The sequence below is a fragment of the Annulohypoxylon maeteangense genome (genome assembly GCF_022496945.1).
Source record: "Annulohypoxylon maeteangense strain CBS 123835 unplaced genomic scaffold GGS22scaffold_6, whole genome shotgun sequence".
Classification (NCBI taxonomy): Eukaryota; Fungi; Ascomycota; class Sordariomycetes; order Xylariales; family Hypoxylaceae; genus Annulohypoxylon; species Annulohypoxylon maeteangense.
In genome coordinates, this window is record NW_025953253.1 from 1,538,161 (window position 1) to 1,556,361 (window position 18,201).

Genomic DNA, 18,201 nt, shown 5'->3' on the forward strand with positions numbered 1-18,201 from the left:
TCTACTATTCTTAGTCGCCCACCTAAAGCCAAGGATTCAGGGCACGGTCACAGTACGTTAGCACGTTGCTGGGGTCTTCACCGGATACCTAGCGGGGATGTTCGTAGGTGCATGCATACGTGTAAGGGAACCGTCGCAACGCAAAAATCCCACGCGGGAGAATGCGACGCATGTAATATTACGGCGTCCGACGCCATGGCAGATTACTGGTCGCAATCCGCATGTCCCGCCCCCCCCGAGTTGCTAAAGGAGGGTTGCAATCGACATTCTATTAGGGAATGATGGTATCATCTAACTCTTTTGGGTCACTGGCTGCGACATATTCGTACTACTCTAGCAGCATGGTCTCCGTTGCATTGATGCCCGCGTCTCGAGCTCGTTAGGGACCATGTGGTTATGTATTATCGAAACACAATACTACGACGTTTTACGACATTTCATTGCATCTCACTGCATTTCAGCGCCGACTTGGCGGGAGCGTATAAGCGACTTGTAAAAGAGGCTGGCGTGAGCTCGAATGATGGATAAAAAGCAAAGAAAAAAATCAAGAAAAATGAAGAAAGACAGGAAAGAAAGATAACGAACCAGAATTACATGTGCTGACGATTTAGCGCGCTATCCTTAAATCTGCTGGGCGGGTGATGCACCGGGTGAGCCGGTAGGCCGCTAGAACTACCGGCGCCATAGCTAGTAGCGTGCTGCATGCTAGCGGTTGATACCGAGAGGATGGATGGTATACTAACTCCGTTACGGGCTATTATATCAAGCGGATATTATTTTAGTGGCAGTAAGTTCATGTATACAATCAAGTGGGTAGTCTTCACGAGCTCTGAAATAGTGAAACATTTTGATGCAAGCAGCTTGAAAGCACCCCTCATTAATACCTAGTACCTAGGTAGGTAGCTTACTTGGGCGATACGGACTTGTCACTCCCACTCTTATACTCGAAGATGATCAACACGTAGTTAGGCAAGATGTCTTTATCATAAATAATCATTAATCATGGTATCGACCTATTGGTAGACCTATTAGTAGACCCATTCGAAGGGTGAGAACATGCAGCCGAATTGCTGAAGTCTGTCAAATAGTATGCGCTTGACCCAGCCCTGTTATGAGATAGTTCCTCCTGAGAGCCCACCACCGTTTCCACACGAACGATACCCGACTGCAGGCTTTCCATGAATGGCTTCATGAAGGGCAAACAAGCCGTTAGTATACTCACACAGATGACCACTTGATCCAAAATGATAGGGAGCCACGAGCTCTCGGTCACATCAGGGTCTGAATACGAATCGTGAAATATGACAAGCTGCGCAATTACAGCCGCGATGACGCTGGAGGAAAATATTAGCACCTGTTAGGCTCAATTTTTAGATGTCGGGTCCGAGAAAGACGTACAGGACTCTGGATAAGAAGATAGAGAGCACAAAGACCTTCCTCGAATGGGATATGTGGAGGTCCCATAGAATAAGGAGGTACAGAACAATGATTGCCACTTCAGTTGCGATGTTGAGTGCTCCTATGTAAGTCCACCAAGCTCGCTTCTCTTGTAAGTGAATTGTCTTTGGTATGTCATAGTTACGAGAGAACATACCCGATCTATACAGCGAGCACCATTGAGAAAATTCCATGGAGTGGGCAAAGCGCATTGGAAAAGGCCGCTCAATATTCCAGAGATTGTCCATAAGCTGATCGTCACTCGAATGCCCAAGACCATATACAGGTGAAGGTCATCTGGGGTTAAATATTCGATGAAAATGGTAATCGACCATTTAACAACCGCGAAAGTCAGAATCTGAAAGGGGACGCTAGCATATCCGGCCTTGATGCTATTAGTTCATGGCCCAAACCAAGCAAATGGAACACTCGGAATACCTTCAGAAAGCCGCTTATCGCATCGTCGGTCAAAGTACTCATATCCTTCCCGATACCTTGGGACGCCGCTAGAGAGATCGCGATGCATTGCGCAAGGGACATGACCTAACACAGTTCAGCGCTGTTTTAATTAAGACTCCAAAGATCGTAAATACAAACCAGAGCCAAGAGCATTAGCCTGTCATCCCAACCGAACCTCCGGAGTAGCGCATATTTCGTTCCCACGCCGGCGCCGACGCTGAAGACCGCTACGACAAACAGAAACCATATGATAATCTGGGCGGTCTGGCTCACATCTGCGGTTCTTTGAACCATCTTTCTCTCGCTCCCGCAGAGCGGAAAGGAAGGATTAGGAATAACGTCACAGAACCATCAGTAAGATAATAAAGGACATGCGAAAAAACGTCAAGGTTAGGTATTGCTAGGGTACGTCCGCCCCCCCGTCTATTACGGATTTATCGCATCGGGGGCCATATTGGTACGCTTTTCTTCGTACTATGTCTGATCGCTCCGTGGTCTATCACACGCGACGTGACCCTTGTAATATTGTTTGAATGAATCGCCGCCAGGCTGGGGTACATGCGTACATGCGTACATACGCTGTAGAAGTTGGTGAAGACACCTGCGGCATAAGCCGTAATTACCGCATAGGAAGGGAAAAGCAATCTGCACATCCAGTGGTCCCATGCAGCGTACCCAAAGCTACAGGAAAAAAGCAAGCTGATGGCCCTGTTTCGATAAGAAATGGCCTATAAATCATGGGGGGTGGCTGGCTTACGCACCCTGCAAGAGTCCAGCGGGTATGGGGCATTTTCATACCCATCACTTATCGGACGGGATGTCTTGGCCATCGCGTGTGCTAGTCCAGTTTCTAGCTAAGATCGGAGATTTTATCATTGGGGGGATTGTTCAAAACACAGGGCAGACAGGGCAGATCCGATAAGCTTGTGGTTCTGGTACACGCCAACCAACAGACGACAAAAGATCGCCTGTGATTGGTCTTCGGACTAACTTTGTCAGCGAGGAGTAGCACCGTTCTAGCACCTCTATCGCTACGTCGCCACGCCGCTACGCCGACGAAGAGGGTAGGAATTGTGTGTTGCGGAAGGAATTAAATACGACCGGGTTTGACTTGGCGGGTTTCCCGGAAATCGAGACTGATTCTATACATGCGAAGGGTGTAGATTCTGCAGTTAATAAGCAATGTTGTAAATACATATGTAGGTAGGTAGAACTGACGAGATCGTACTTCGTATCACACTTACACACAGTAGTGCCAAGTACCCATGCAAGGCTGGGGTCAGCTTCGAACATGGGCGGCTTGCCGATCATGTTATTGATTCACACTGTGCAAAGAAGTCGGCCCTTTCACACAGACATATTAAGCTTGCTGACATGGCGCATTTCCTTCTCGCCATCTCCTCCAAAGACAAGTGATGGAGGTTGTCGAAACTTCAATGTTGATTTGTTGTAGGGTTACAGCAACGGGCCAAGGCCAAGCCTAGGACCTACATTAGATCAATATATCGATATAAATATATTCATGACTTACCTTATGGGAAACATCCCTAAGTGGTGAGCTGAAACTGCCATCGTCTCCACCATCTCGTGTCATTCCCGCTTCTTACCCGCTAACATCTCTCTCGGGTGTCCTCCCTTTAAACATGGGGTTAGAAGCTTAATTCGACTTCTAAGAGTTCAGTTTAGTAATTGTGAATTCCCCACGGGGTAATCAAGATGTGGTAAAATTTAGATGCAGGATGAACTGTCATAAAACTTACAAATCCGATGCGATGGGTTGGTGGTATTCCCGATTAATCGTAATCTAACTTGTCGTTCTGTCGTGCCACCAACCTCCATTACTAAACCCGGGTCATTACCTACACTAAAGGAAGCGAATAGATTAGTTCGAAAAAGCGTAAGTAGGTAGTAAAAGGTACTCTTATAAAAATAGACAATAGTACATTCACTTGAGTAAATATTTAACCATGCAGGTCCCTGCACACATTTCTAGACCCTCATAGCCCCGACCGCCACCGACGTATTGCCCCAATTGCCAAAATGCCTCTAGAACTTCAGGAATTCGACCCGGATACCGATTTCCCAGCTATTGCTAGATGTCTATTCGAGTCGTACGAAGATCCACCCCAGAAATTCTTCCACGTGTTCTTCCCGACTCACGGAACGGGGGACAAGGCTCGTGAGGAAGCCATCGAAGAAGCCGCTACTCGTCTGAAGCTCTGGCATACTCATGATCCTTCGAGTCATTGGCAGAAGGTCGTTGATACGGACACCGGCAAGATTGCAGGTGGTGCCCTGTGGAATATTCACAAAGAAAATCCGTTCGCGAACCCCGCTGCTGTACCGGTAACTTGGTTCCCCGACGACGGCTCGCGGCGGTTCGTCGAGAAGGCTCTTCAAAACCACGCAACTCCTAGAAGTCGGGTAGCCCAGAAACCACATGTTTGTGAGTAACTCCAGTACTCTACTGTCGCATGTATACTAATGAGCAAGATCTATTCATCATATTCACGCACCCGGACTACCGGCGCAAAGGCGTTGGCCAGCAGTTCATGACTTGGGGCATGAAGAAGGCGGATGAATTGGGATATGACTTCTTCCTGGACTCAACCCCATATGGGAGACCTCTGTACGAAGCAAATAACTTCACTTATGTTGAGGAAAACGTCAATATACCGAAAACCGACACTCCGGATGAGAAATGGAAGGAAATGGAGGATAAGGTTGGTCCTTTTACTTTCTGGCTTATGTGTAGGCCTGTTGGTGGGAAGTAGGAAGAAGGGGTGAATTGAGCATAGCACTACCTCCATTCTAGGCGGTGAGAGATATCTTCCAAGGTTGTTTGTATGCAAGATGGAAAGAATCCATACATTTTGTATCGCTTGATTGCGAAAGTTGCTCATCACATCCACACCATTGATGCTTACCTAGGCGAGTATATTAACGTCTCCGGCCATGAATGCACCATGCACCCGTGCGAATATCGATAACGCCAATAAGGGAAACGTTCAGCTAAACATCGACTTCATAACGGGGAGTGCGTTCAATTGAACATCCACTGGTCCAATCGGAAGGATAATTGACCTCCCATCGATATCTTAACTTAGGAGCAGGAGTCCACCTCGCCGACGGGAAAGACCCTTTGAAGCAACTGGCTAGTTCTACCATCCTTGTAGACCTCGGCTTTCAGAGCTAGCATGTAAATTGCAGTCAATATGCCATCCTCCCGACATCGGTTTCCGACGTCTATGATTAGGTAACGTCATTATCCCATTAACCAACATCTTGTATTTCAAGGAGGTGGTTCAGTACCGATCACCGGCAAGTGGCCAGTCGCCAAGCCCACATTACCTCACAAGTGAGGTGCTTTTCTGATATCCACATCGGAAAAGCGTCGCAAGAATCAAAGACACTTGCTCGCATGAAGTTGGCAGAAGTAACTAAATAAGGACAAAATTGCAGTTAACAGAGGTCATAAGTTCTAATGGAATGATGATATCCCGACAACCCGAAGCGGAAGAACCAGGATAGCATGGCTGATTGGTCGTCTGGGTATATTTCGGGCGGCGATGAGACAATTGCGGAATAGTCGGCCAAGGACGGCAGATTAATTCGGAGAAGAGACGCGGAGAAGCTGGAGATTCTAGGCGGAAAATACACTATTTGGGTAGATTCCATCCGACCCCATCCGGTAGCTAGCTGGTGTCGATGGGGCTCCCTTTTTTAACTAACCCCATTGCCGGCAGCTAACGTGGAGATCGATATTCTTGCGGGGTAGCAAACCAGGTTTAAAATGACGATGGCGACTTGCCCCATCAAGAGTCGCAAGATTTCGTGTTCGTAAGAGAATGAGTTGACATGCGAATATGAGTTGCCTTTGGTTAGTGTCTAGAGAAGGGCCGAGTTGATCATCACCGAGGTATCTATATAATCACGTTAAAAGATGTAGAATACTCGTACTTCGGAATGTGTATAGGTAGTGAATGTCAAGAAGTGCCTTCTATGTGACTTTTGAAACATGGCGCTTTCAAACTTCATCTTGTTCACAATAGTGGCTCATCTGAGCCTCTATGTAGGATGGGCCAATTCAAGCACCGGAGACGGGGCAGACCTCACCAAGCTCCAGTCCTTTAGCTACAAGCCACGGATTTTCATCATGACTGACATCCTGAACGAGCCGGATGACTCGATGTCCCTTGTGCGCTACCTTCTGTACTCGAATGAATTCGACACTCGGGGAATCTGCGCAACTACGTCGTGGTGGCTGAAGAATGCCACTCACCCGGATGAGATCCGCAAGATCATTAACGCGTACGGAGAAGTCGTCGACAACTTGAATCAACACGTCAATCCAAATGCGCCGTATCCGAAACCCGAGGACTTGATATCGCTTATTACTTCGGGACCTGCCGTAAGTTGATTATCCATCGGTCTATACCGTTGCTGATGGCAATGTAGATGCTGACATGATTATAGATTTATGGACACAAGGCACTAGATCAACCCGTGAGTGAGGGTGCCAAACATATCATTAGCGCCTTGCAGGAATCAGAAGAGCCTCTGTATGTCGGGGGCTGGGGTGGAACCAACACACTCGCCCAAACGCTGCTTCACATGGATAAAACGCTATCTCCTTCCGAAGCTGCGACGTTAAGATCACGAATCAGATTGTACACGATATCTGACCAAGATGATACGGGCTCCTGGATTCGCGCTCGATATCCGGACGTATTCTATATCGTGTCCATCCATTCGTTTAACGATTATCAAGTAGCAACATGGCCAGGAATTAACTTAGTCACCTCCCCCGGCGTGAACTCGACCGTCGTCCTAAACCCATGGCTAGACGCTCATATTCGACTTGGGCCTCTAGGAGCCATGTACCCGCAGGTCATCTATGGGATGGAAGGCGACACTCCCAGTTATCTATGGTTAGTCCAGAACGGACTTGGGTACAGAGATCGCATTGACTGGGGTACTTGGGGAGGACGTTACAGTCGTCCAGAGCCGCTAGTCGATTGGGAAGATGGAGTATACACGAACCATTTCGTTGATGCTCGGGACACTGGCGTGATCGGAATCGACGGGAATAGCTACAGCACGAACCAGGCAACTATCTGGCGTTGGCGTAGCGCTTACCAAGACGACTTCGCGGCTCGGATACGATGGACTCTCACGTCGAATTTCTCGGAAGTGGGACATCCGCCCGTGCTCAATATCAACGGCCAGGAGGGCCCAGACCCAGTCTTTATCAAGACGAAGGGTAATGAGACATACACGTTTGACGCAGGACTCACATACGACCCGGATTATCCTTCAGATAATAGCCATCTGGAGTTCCAATGGTTTTTATACCCGGAAGCGACATTTTTCTCAACTTCTGCCCTCACGTCAAACGTTACGATCGAGGCTCTCTCACCTCCAAAGGGATCAGACAGTATACTGGTTGCCAACGATGCTGGCTTCTCTAACGTAACACTCGGTTCCAAGGTTCTGATTACCGTGCCGGAGTCAACATACAACGCAAACACAGGACTTAGCAACAACTTCCATGTGCTGTTGGAGGTTATCAATAAGGCGGGGCTCTATCCGATTAGGAGATACCAGAGACTTGTTTTCGAGTACGAGAGCTGAGTTTGCTTGGCAAAAAGGACATGGCGATGAGCGATCCTCGTGACTCGTGATGGAAATAAAAGGTTGAATTGAAACAACTTAGGATGTTGAATTGAGATGTAAAGTAGAATACAAAGTAATTTAACAAAGAATATCTCATGTGTTCAAGTCTACTATATGAAAATGTGAATATGAATGTTTTGTTTTTTGAATGAGATGTTGGGAAGAATTGAAGGAGTGGGTAGAGTGGGGGATACGTATTATTAGTAACGGTTTCTTGGCAACTCACGTGATGTATATACACCTAGACCCGTTTTTTTGCAAATATATGGTAAAATAATAATAAGTTTTGCATGACCCGTCAGCAGCAGATATCAATGTAAGGGAACAGTAGCTCAGAGGTAGAGCAGCGGACTGCAGTTCCGAAGGTCGCTGGTTCAATTCCGGCCTGTTCCTTCCGTAACTTTTTGAATTGCACTCACTCTTTCCCGGATAACATAACTAGAGCTCTTTCCTTACTTTGATTTATTTTTTTATTTTTTGGCTAGTGCTTCTTTTTAAACAAAATCGTTCAAATTTATTTATGTGTTTGTTATTGTCGCGCTAAGTTCCCACTTATTAAGATATCTGTTTCTAACTTCCTAAGAACGATTCTGCTGCTTGCAGCAGTTTGTTTATCTTCATCGATGCAGGTGCAAGCTACGTACCTCAACGAATCCAGTTGCATCATAATTTAGGCGTAGTATGAGAGGAAACTGGTATCGTTATACGATGATTCGCGAGTTTGTTGCCTGACAAACTAGATTTTGATGACGATAATGAGCCATTACACTTGAAGCGAGAATATGTTGTAGGAATTGCATAGTGGGCTGTATAGGTACCTGTACGTCTTCAGACATTTATAAGATATGTTTAAAACGCTTCATAGTCAAGCAAGACAAGGGCAGTGCCATGTTTAGATCAATGTTTAGATCAAATGAGATGCCTGAATTTCATAAAGAATCCGATTTAAGACGGATTCGAATGAAGATAAGTTAAGAGAAACCTCTAAGCAGGTGGTTAATACTAGTGACGACAATGCCTGGCAGGTCCCATCTGTGACAGAGGATGATTCATGTGTGAATTGAGGCATAAGAATGAGAAATAGTTTTCAATAAACCAAGTCGATTCCTAAAGCAAGAGCGCGAATTGTTGTCTCGAGTGAGTTGATATGATGAGTCCTAGAACCGTACAATAATTGTGTGAATGTGAAGCATTGGCCATCTCTGGGTCAATGGCAATGGACACTGCGAGCGCTGTCATTAATGCGCAGATTAGCAGACTACACCGCCACGATGCCGCTCCGGCGTGCTACAAACAGTAAGAATAGGGGATTAGTTCCCACTTTAATGGCCGAAGTGAGTCAACTACCGAAGATATTCTGTGATTATGGACCGAAATGTGTTGTTGCCTGAGATTCTTTCAAAGTTTATTCTGCAGTGGCTTAAAATCAGCTGCTGATGCCTGAGGAGACATTTCCAGATCTCAAGTGGACAATACTATTTAAAACTGTCCCTCCTACCCTCTTTCATTACAACAAATACAACTCCAGTCAACCTAACTGGCCACAAACTAATTTTACGAACACATTCATAAAAGTATACCGTGGTACCAAGGGCTGATCTCATTATTAATTCACTCTACAACTGTAGCCCATCTTTGATTGAGTCGGCATCGTCGCGTTGCCAAGATGACTTTTTCAGAGAATGGGTGGCGCAACGCGTCCCAGAATGATGCCGGCGCTCCCCTTCGACAGCATCGACTTCTCGAGGACATTAAGGAACTCGTGGAGAAACCGTACCCTAACATCCAACTACACACCTACGACTTCGACATTTCGGCAGCTTGTCTAGTACTCACGCCTGAGAACTATAAACCACTTCACATGACCGTTTATCTTTCGCGCAATTATCCCGTGGAACCACCCCAGGTTAAGATGGACTCGGAGGTCTGTCACCCAAATGTGTTCGGCGGCTACATATGCGCAACTATCCTACGTCCGACTGAGGAGTACACACCCGCGTACACGCTCAAGAGCATAGCAATTCAGCTTCTAAGTTTCTTCTCCAGCGACTATGTCGAACAAGAGGGTTTTGGCTACAAAAAGAGTCTAGATGTATATAAGTAAGTCTGCTTTGCTTTTCCTCGATTATTAATTGATACTGACTTCATTGATTTAAGAGATATCGACAAGAGACTTGTAAACAGTTTCAAGTGTCGGTATTGTCATTTTGGGCGATCAGATTATCGACGTCCTGGAACTGTAGTTCGCGTAGCGAAGCCAGGAAATCGCTACGATGCCCGCGTTGATGCTGATCCGAATGAATGGCCAACGCTCTCAGGCGAAAGTGCATCGTCTTCATCGTCGTCGCCAAAGCTTCGCTCTGAATCACAATTGATTCAACAGAAGGTCGTGACGGCATGCGAGATCGATCGCCTGCCAAACGAGTTACTCCTAATGGTCATCGAGAAGTTGGACTTCGATCAGCTGACGCAGTTCGCTGCTGCTTGGCCGAGGATCAGTAAGATCGTCGCAGACTTCGACGTCATGCGACAGCGCGAGCTCCAATGCTTCTGTCTCAAGAAAGACTACCGATCTGTGAAGCTCGGCGTAGGTGTATCGACCTACCGTGGTCAGATTGCCTCAGAATTCGACCTCCTATCGCAAGATGCTTACAAGCATTGGAATATTCGACGCTCGGTCAATAACCTCAACTTCCAACAGTGGCTTCCTTTGCCGATCTCCCACCAGCATTGGCGACGAGTGAAAGGAGATGTTGGCGACGTCCTGAATGCAATTAAGCTTCAGATGAAGAATGTCGGCCCCTTTGGCGCAGCCCAAGTGCTCTTCACGTTCATGAATGACGTGGTGGTTCGACTCAACCAGGAAACCGAGCCCAAGTTGAACGATAAGAATAATTCTCACAAGAGTAATCTTCGTCACGCCTCGGAGAAGGCCATTGATTCTTACTTCCATCTATTCCACCTGTTGGTCTGTCTCGCTATCGAACAACCTTCATTGGTTGAGCATGCGAACTCTCTTCTCCGAAACTTCATGGGCGGAAAGCAGTCCAAGGCAGACTGTCCCAATCTAGGACATCTTCTTATTGCCTTGTTGATCTCCGACATCGAGGTCACCGACGCGCTGAGAAAGGCGATTATCATTGAAGCTATCACAAGAAATGTGGTTTGGCTTCTCGACCGAAAGGGAGCCAAGATGCCAGAGCTCTCGTGCATCGAACCGGGCCCCGTATCGGCTTACCGTCTCAACAAGACTTTCGAGGGTTCCCGAACTTCTTATCGACTTCTGATGTTCTCGGAACTGTTCCGACGCACGGCACGACCCTCCCACACCATGCCTCTAACCCAGGTTTGCGATGAACTCTTCGAGCGCCACGGCGCCCCTCCTCACGGTGCAGCACAGGAATTGTCCGAGACAGTTCGACGCCTGCATACCGTTAACGATTTCCCTGCCTTCCTTAAGGAAATGGGCCTCCAGAAAATCCCGGATGCACCGACTTTCACTAAGGTGCTACGAAAGACAGTATTCTCCAGCATGGACAAGGGATATTCGACGTGGGGAATGCCGCCCCGATATGCTTTACTGATGCGAGTGAAGAAGGACCACATCATGTGGGAAAATCGTCGCCTCTGGTTGAGTGGAGATGATGCGCGTTGGTTAGACCAGAATTGGAATACCAACCCTCTTAGTCATTGCAGAAGTTTCTTCCCAAATAGCAACGGACCACGAGGACCTCGTAACGGGGGCGCCTAATCATGTGGCCGAGATATCGAACTAGAAAATTGGCAAAGAATATCGAATCCGTGCAACAGAGGCATGATTCAGTAGTTAGCCATGTTCGATTATCAGATTGAAGCCTCGCATTACGAAAGATTGACGAAGGCGCGGGAATGCTGTTGCTTTTTGCTATGGAGATGAGTAGATCATCACAAATGGATGAGTAAAAATAAATGAATTACGAAGCCGAAAGAGCTTATAATAATAAAAAGTCCCAAGTGTCCCAATAGTGATGTGTTGATTCCAAATTCCCCAAATTCCCCACACCTGTCACCTGTTCTTGCTTATCTCCTTTTTATTCCCTTCAATTGTGACATAATTATCGTTATATTGAAGCTATTAGTCAGATTAATTCACCTTAATTCGATATTAGGCCGGGGTTATTTCAAAAGAGATATTATGTCAGCTATAGAACCCGTTTAATGAATACTCGGTGCTCAGGGGTGATATCTATTCCGGAACAAATTGGAGATTCCCGCATGAATTTAACTCCACTAACACACACTCATAACACATCCATATCTTGAAGGATGCATCAGATCGAACGAGAAGCACGATTATAACCATTGAATCAGCAAGGACATAAACATGACATCAATCTTAAGTCAGATACCTACCTACCACCTATCAAGCCACTTCGTACCAGTATAGCAATTCGGGGTTTCCCGTAACAGACAGGGCGGTGTTATGGGGCTGAGGTCAGCTACGGATAGAGTAACATTAGTTACGCTCAGGATTTAGTGACAAGAACTAGCCCCATTTAGAACGCAGGGGATGGATAGGTTCGGATGACGACACTAAAATTTCGCCTCCAATTGTCATCTCTTCATGAATATAAGATTCATCTCGTCGATAATCATAAACACGAGTTGCGCCGCAGTAGCAGAATGCTGAAACAAAGGTCAAGACGAATGCCGTCGTAATACGTTGTATGCAAACACGCCACGCTCGTCACGTTCATTATCGCTCCTATCGCTAAGACTTGCTCCACATGGTGGCTTGGAGTACCCGTTGTTCATCTTGTCGACAGAGGAAGATAAAAGTAAGTCCTCCGATAGAAAGCCGGCTTTTGCTAACTCTCAATAGTGTGATCGACAGTGGCCGGCATGTGGGCAATGTCAAAAGGCCAAGCAGCAATGCTCGGGACCACCGGACAAGGTGAAGTTTGTCGCGGAGAATAGTGCGGAGGGTTCCTCGCAGGCGGTCGTAATCAATCGCTTCAGATCACGTCCAAGCTCCCAAGTGCCTCCAAGAAAACAACCAATTATACCACCTTCGGTGCCGTCAAGTCAGCCAACTTTAGTAGGTGGTGAACTTGTTTCATTATTGACATCCCAAGCGAAAACGTTCGGATTCTCCAGCTTCGCGCACGTTTTACAACATGTTCCGGCCATGCTCGATGGCTCTCAAGCTCTGACGAGTGCTGTATCCTGTCTTGCCGACGCACGAAGGCGACAATCGATGTCCCCGAAACCTGATAGGAAACTTGACCTCAGACTGTACTGCTCTGCATTACGTAATCTGAGATTCTCTCTCCAAGATGAGAACGAGCTGAGTCGGATAGAAACTTTATTGGCGACATTGATAATGTGGAGAGTCGAAGTGAGGACCTTCTTGATTCTATGTCTTTTAACTCTTGTTGCTAAAATTTACATAGGCTACCATTGCTACGACTGTAGAATTGCCATATTTACTTGTGACTTGGTCGGTTCACCTGGCCGGGGCTGCGTACCTCCTGGAACGGCTTGGACCGGAGGCTGCTAATAACAAGCTCGTGTTCTCCGTGATTCTCGAAAGCCTTTCTGAACTGGTAAGACTCAAACAGTTGCCTCTCGGTCAAAAGCTAACACTTCCAGTCTTCCCACTATTATGCCCGTAACCAATGGTTTTTTATGGGCTCTCCTAAATGGCAGCGAATCTTCAACGAGAACCGAGATGTCTCTATCGCTGACAAGTTATTGTTTAAGGTGTATAGCCAGATGTCGGTATTCCCAGACGTGATGAGAGACTTGCGAAGGTATCATCTGGGGCAAGTGAGTTACGATCATATTCACTCGAGGATAATCTCGATGCATGTCGTATTCGATACTATCGAAGGTCCTATACGGACTATTCTAGAGGATCAATCGGTTATTGGCAAGAGAGCTGCTTGTTCCCCAACATCCCCCGTCGAGGAAGTTTACGACACCGAAGACAGCGAGATTCCCCGGGCTTGCTGTCTATATGCGCTAGCTAAGATCGTGGCGAACAATATGATATCGGCACTAAACGGATCGTTGTATAAGTTCGATGAGGAGAACTACTTACACAGCAGAAGAATATGGATGTTCCACGAGCAAGCTATGAAAGTGGGCTCATTTGGCATGCACTATTATCCAACCGCTATCCTTTTGACTTATGGCAGTGCCAAGTCCAGGGAAACGGAAGAGTGGATCGTAGATTTATTGAATCTACTCCAGGAAAGGAACCCAGCCACGGATATCATGTGGACTAGGGAGGAAATATTTCAAAGATGTTACGCCACGAGTGGGAATATTTGGCCCTCTTTACCCCCAGAACAAAACTTGCTTCCGACGGGACCATCGGAGCATGCGAATTGCTGAGCCCCTGTGATGGAGAATCTCGGTTAAGAGTCTGTTGAGACGAGGGAGTAGGACTTAAAATGAAATGAAATCCAAATGAAAGCCCGGTGGTCTGCAATGGGCAAAGAAAATTAGGTACTAGGAAGTGAGATAGTCCAGTCCCTCCAATAATATCAACGACTTGTCGTTATGGCGAAAAATCAGCTCGGGTCCCACTCTATTTCCCAAACTGGTATCTATGAGGCGGTCTACTAAGTTAGGGTAGCATGACACAGCCCTATGTCAGCTCCGCCAAGACAGCCTCTATAGAACGTCGAAGAGGGTCACTTCTACAGCTGCATCGCAGGATTCACCCCAATTAAGACTACACACGATTTATCCATCAAGGCAACAGACATATAAAACGATACATTCCCTCGTCGCCCAACATACCATGAACTTTCAACAGCAGCCCTCAACCACAACTCACATTGAAAGAAAGTCCGATCTACTTAAACATCAAAACCCACCTTACCTTCCAATTCCACCTCAACCTACCTCTCAACCTACCTCAAAATGCCATCCCTCACCACCACACTCACCACCCTCACCCTCCTAACCCTAACCATCGCAACAACCACCCCCCAAAACCGCGCCAACAAAAACATCATCATAAACAACAGCAACAACAACTGTCCCGGCGTAACCTTCGTCCACACCAACTCCCAGGGCTGCTGCGTCGGCGGCAGCGTCGACCAGCCGTATCTCTCCGTCTGCAAGGGCTGGCCCGTATGTCAAGGGCCAACGACGACGACCTGGGTCGCTACGCCGATTAGTTGTGCCACGATCGTTACCGATGGCCCGGATTACGACAAGCAGATTGAGAGTGCGAGGGAGAGTCTGAGTAAGAGTGGGACTAGGCTTGTTACGCCGCTTGATGGGGGGGTGACGCAGACGGGTACGGCTACGGCTACGGCTGAGACGGGACAGAGTGGGAGTGGAGTTGCTACGGAGACGGGGTCGGCGGGTGGCAGTACGACGACGGGGGCTGCGGCTGCGGCTGCGACTTCTGAGGGTGTGGCGGCGGGGTTGGTGGTTGGGATGGGCGGTGCGAGGGGTGCGGTTTTGGGGTTGCTTGCTGCTTTGCTTTGAACGGGGTAAGGGCGGAGGGGTGTTTTATGTCTTCGGTTCTTAGTGATTTGGATTTTGGGGAAGATACTTTGTGGTTGTAGGTTTAATTGTTGATAGCTCTGTTATTGTACCTAGGTGGATAAGGGCTGTTGTTAATTTTCAAAATATTGACGATCGCTGTAGTAGTTCTGTCAACGCATATTGTGAATTTTCCGTTGGTATCATGTCCAAAGTACTCGGCTTAATGCGCAGAAGAAGCCTTTCGAGGTCAAACTAGATCTTCCATACCTATGGCATAGGAATTTGGTAGACTCTGTTATCCAGCTTAGAATTTGAAGGTACCTAGTAATTAATAGGAGTGGACATTTTCTATCCCGATGTTAAAGTGGGGCCGTGTAAACATAGGGGTAATCGAACGAAGGTAAACACTACCAACCTACTGCTAGCGAATGTACACGAATTCTATCGCAAGCCTACCTCCTATCCTATTACTCATATAAACTGACGAAAATCTAATTGTAAGTGTGAAAATTGACATTCTAACGCGGAAACGGACTAAAATTAGATATAGGAAGATCTTCGTACCAATAACACAATCTCTCTTCATAACACCACATTAGGCAATGGGGCTATCATCGTCCACATGCACACGGCTATGTATCTCGATTCACTCCCTGGATTATTAGTCCACGAAGCCTCCCTCATCTTTCAGCTCAGCTCTTGGCTGCCTTATTGGGATACAGCCCTACATGCCCTGCCTGTCCAAGCTACTTCTGAGGTAGATCGTTTTGTGTGTAAATATTAATTGCAGTATAGTCAATAGTATAAATATTCGAAGATAGTACACCATAGAAATATTTTCCTGTCCCCCACCCGCTCGTTAGCCAATGTCCTCTTTCAAGGCTTCGCCGCTCTTTCGTATTAACTTGCCTAAGCTGTGTCATTCGTTCCCGACAATATGAGGTTCTTTCAGCTTTCAAGCGCTTCTATAATATTCTTTTCGTCTATGGTGAGGTGTGCACAAACCGTCTCAAAGCAGGTTGAACTCGGTGCAAATTCGTACTTTCTACCTCCGACTAAGTCTTGGTCCTTCCAATCATGGATGCCTAAACCGAATGAATTTTCTGATGAATTCCTTCCTTTGACTGTCGTACGACTCAATAACAGCAGAATCAATCCTCAAGACTTAAGAGCCATACTAGAGTCCTACAATGCTACTGACGATGTCTGGACCCCTAACTTTACCAAGGGTAAGCCTCTTCAAACCTGTTATTTTTGTCAATACTTACCTACTTCAAATACAGCAATCTTCTTTGAACACCACGGAAACCAGCTCCATGGAACTTCTGAAAGCCTCCTTGCGCCCGACTACACTATCAACAATATTTTCGACAGAGCTTCTAATCGACCGGATATTTCCAATATCCCTCTCGGACCTTACTTCTTAGAAACGCACACAGGGAATGTTTACCGGGCATACAAACTCGTCAATGATTTCAATCAAGCATTTATTCAGGTGTTTCCCCCTATATCCTTATTATTAAGACTAGACATCTAATCAGAATCTCAGTCCTCGTACCAAGATGAAAACTACACCCACCATCCCCTCGCAGCTGCCTCAATGTCAGCTGGGGCTCTTACCATTGGCATCCCTTCCCGTCTCTACTACACAAAGACGCGCCAACAGCCTTTAGCAGGTCTTCGTCTCGCTGTCAAGGATTTATACGATTTACGCGGGTTGCGGACGAGCGGTGGTAACCGCGCCCTATACGAGATGAGCCAGTCCAAGAACGCCACAGCGCTTCCGGTCCAGAAGTTGATTGATGCGGGTGCCGTGGTAGTGGGGAAAAACCACTTATCCGAGTTTGCTTTCGCCGGTATTGATGTCCCTGAGCACGTGGATTATGTTCTTCCCTTCAACCCGAGAGGAGACGGATATAGTTCTCCAAGTGACAGTTCGGGTGGGTCGGGTGCGGCGGTTGCGAGTTACGACTGGCTGGATGTGAGCATGGGCTCTGATACAGGTGGTAGCATTCGAGGGCCAGCGATGGTTAATGGTGTCATGGGTAGCCGTCCCTCAACTGGGGCCGTCGACCTGAGCTTCGGGGTGCTGCCACTTTCGCCCGCGATGGATACAAGTGGTGTGCTGGTTCGAGATCCCAAGATATGGTCTGACGTGAATAAGGTCCTTTACTCGGGATTTGCAAAGGAGTACCCTTCCTTTCCTAAGAAGATATATATCCACGCAGAGACAGTCGAACGGTATTCTGAAGCGACAGGAGATGATGCTGCGTGGTGGGGCAAGGTACAGGACTTCGTGAAAGCGATGGCAAAGCTCATGGATGCTCAAGTCACCCCCCTTTCAATCGATACCCTGTGGAATAGTACGAGCAGTTCTATTCCAACAATCGGTGGCAAGGAACTCGGCACCACTATCAATTGGACGTACGGTAACCTCACAACATACGATCAATGGAACGATTTCGGGCGCAAGTATGTACACGACTGGATGGCTACGCACGCCGGCGAGTTCCCGCCAATGGTCCCTAATATCCGCGAAGGGTGGCTTAAGGCAAACACATCGATTACCCCTGAGATGCACCGGCAGAGTCTGGAAACCGTACAAATCGTCAGAGAATGGGTCGAAAAGGAATTCCTCCGTCCCGACAACAAAAGTTGCTCCGACGCTGTATTCTTGACTTTTTCTTCCCCAGCGAAGGCTTATAAGCCGGACGTTACCACGGACCAAACGAACGTTTACATGAAGAAGCTGTACGAAAAAGCTTCGCAGCTTCTACTTTCCAACGCCCAGCTCAACGCGACTATCCTCTGCGACGAAAACAAGCCAGTCAATAGCAGCAGCAGTGGCGCATGCGAAGAAGCCCGAGCTACCTTGCGACGATTGACGAGTTCGAGTACGAGCCCGGTCGCGCCGAGTAGACTTGCGTCTGTAGCGGGGTATCCCGACTTCGTGATCACGCTCGGCGAAATGGCAACGGAAAATACAAACTCGGATGCTACGTTGACGGCTCAGGCGATGCCGTGGTCTGTGAGTGTCTCCGCTGCGCGGAAGTGCGATTTCATGTTGCAAGATCTAGTATCTGCGATGGCACGGGGAGGGATCATCAAGGGGGTTAAGACTGGGAAACATGTTCACTGAAA

General features: G+C 47.3%; 7 protein-coding genes and 1 non-coding gene across 8 annotated transcripts; 7 read left to right on the forward strand and 1 right to left on the reverse strand.

The window, feature by feature from the left end:
- Positions 1-1,000: 1,000 nt before the first annotated feature.
- On the reverse strand, positions 1,001-2,190 carry GGS22DRAFT_187576 (uncharacterized protein; the record flags this gene model as incomplete). The annotated part of the gene is made up of 5 exons (XM_047964613.1): positions 1,001-1,334; positions 1,399-1,541; positions 1,595-1,822; positions 1,876-1,980; positions 2,035-2,190. 5 exons carry the CDS (start codon positions 2,188-2,190, stop codon positions 1,001-1,003), a joined length of 966 nt encoding a protein of 321 aa, XP_047820171.1.
- A 1,580-nt stretch (positions 2,191-3,770) lies between these two features.
- GGS22DRAFT_127657 (acyl-CoA N-acyltransferase) lies at positions 3,771-4,789 on the forward strand. Its single transcript, XM_047958382.1, has 3 exons — positions 3,771-3,793; positions 3,890-4,342; positions 4,390-4,789. Exons 2-3 carry the CDS (start codon positions 3,937-3,939, stop codon positions 4,668-4,670), a joined length of 687 nt encoding a protein of 228 aa, XP_047820172.1. The 5' UTR covers positions 3,771-3,793; positions 3,890-3,936; the 3' UTR covers positions 4,671-4,789.
- Positions 4,790-6,052: 1,263 nt separating this feature from the next.
- Positions 6,053-7,530, forward strand: GGS22DRAFT_179226 (DUF1593-domain-containing protein; the record flags this gene model as incomplete). Its single annotated transcript, XM_047963661.1, has 2 exons — positions 6,053-6,307; positions 6,373-7,530. The coding sequence occupies 2 exons, from the start codon at positions 6,053-6,055 to the stop codon at positions 7,528-7,530; spliced, it is 1,413 nt and encodes a 470-aa protein (XP_047820173.1).
- Positions 7,531-7,893: 363 nt separating this feature from the next.
- GGS22DRAFT_t55 lies at positions 7,894-7,965 on the forward strand. Its single transcript has one exon. It is a non-coding gene; the product is annotated as a tRNA-Cys (tRNA).
- A 1,117-nt stretch (positions 7,966-9,082) lies between these two features.
- On the forward strand, positions 9,083-11,503 carry GGS22DRAFT_160602 (uncharacterized protein). The gene is made up of 2 exons (XM_047960949.1): positions 9,083-9,658; positions 9,716-11,503. The coding sequence occupies exons 1-2, from the start codon at positions 9,239-9,241 to the stop codon at positions 11,321-11,323; spliced, it is 2,028 nt and encodes a 675-aa protein (XP_047820174.1). The 5' UTR covers positions 9,083-9,238; the 3' UTR covers positions 11,324-11,503.
- A 342-nt stretch (positions 11,504-11,845) lies between these two features.
- GGS22DRAFT_127711 (uncharacterized protein) lies at positions 11,846-14,217 on the forward strand. The gene is made up of 4 exons (XM_047958383.1): positions 11,846-12,389; positions 12,434-12,949; positions 13,005-13,157; positions 13,204-14,217. The coding sequence occupies exons 1-4, from the start codon at positions 12,339-12,341 to the stop codon at positions 13,948-13,950; spliced, it is 1,467 nt and encodes a 488-aa protein (XP_047820175.1). The 5' UTR covers positions 11,846-12,338; the 3' UTR covers positions 13,951-14,217.
- On the forward strand, positions 14,218-15,216 carry GGS22DRAFT_199621 (uncharacterized protein). Its single transcript, XM_047966314.1, has one exon. The coding sequence runs from the start codon at positions 14,485-14,487 to the stop codon at positions 15,058-15,060; it is 576 nt and encodes a 191-aa protein (XP_047820176.1). The 5' UTR covers positions 14,218-14,484; the 3' UTR covers positions 15,061-15,216.
- A 781-nt stretch (positions 15,217-15,997) lies between these two features.
- GGS22DRAFT_187582 (amidase signature domain-containing protein) lies at positions 15,998-18,199 on the forward strand (the record flags this gene model as incomplete). The annotated part of the gene is made up of 3 exons (XM_047964614.1): positions 15,998-16,289; positions 16,344-16,555; positions 16,610-18,199. The coding sequence occupies 3 exons, from the start codon at positions 15,998-16,000 to the stop codon at positions 18,197-18,199; spliced, it is 2,094 nt and encodes a 697-aa protein (XP_047820177.1).
- Positions 18,200-18,201: the final 2 nt, after the last annotated feature.

Excerpts from the sequence above, each read along its gene's own strand:
- GGS22DRAFT_127657 (XM_047958382.1), top strand. The coding sequence starts at position 3,937 with ATGCCTCTAGAACTTCAGGAATTCGACCCGGATACCGATTTCCCAGCT. Across the intron at positions 4,343-4,389 it reads AGCCCAGAAACCACATGTTT|ATCTATTCATCATATTCACG; the intron begins GTGAGTAACTCC and ends CTAATGAGCAAG.
- GGS22DRAFT_160602 (XM_047960949.1), top strand. The coding sequence starts at position 9,239 with ATGACTTTTTCAGAGAATGGGTGGCGCAACGCGTCCCAGAATGATGCC. Across the intron at positions 9,659-9,715 it reads GTTTTGGCTACAAAAAGAGT|TTCATTGATTTAAGAGATAT; the intron begins CTAGATGTATAT and ends ATTGATACTGAC.
- GGS22DRAFT_127711 (XM_047958383.1), top strand. The coding sequence starts at position 12,339 with ATGGTGGCTTGGAGTACCCGTTGTTCATCTTGTCGACAGAGGAAGATA. Across the intron at positions 12,390-12,433 it reads GTCGACAGAGGAAGATAAAA|TGTGATCGACAGTGGCCGGC; the intron begins GTAAGTCCTCCG and ends AACTCTCAATAG. Across the intron at positions 12,950-13,004 it reads TGATAATGTGGAGAGTCGAA|GCTACCATTGCTACGACTGT; the intron begins GTGAGGACCTTC and ends AAATTTACATAG.
- GGS22DRAFT_199621 (XM_047966314.1), top strand. The coding sequence starts at position 14,485 with ATGCCATCCCTCACCACCACACTCACCACCCTCACCCTCCTAACCCTA.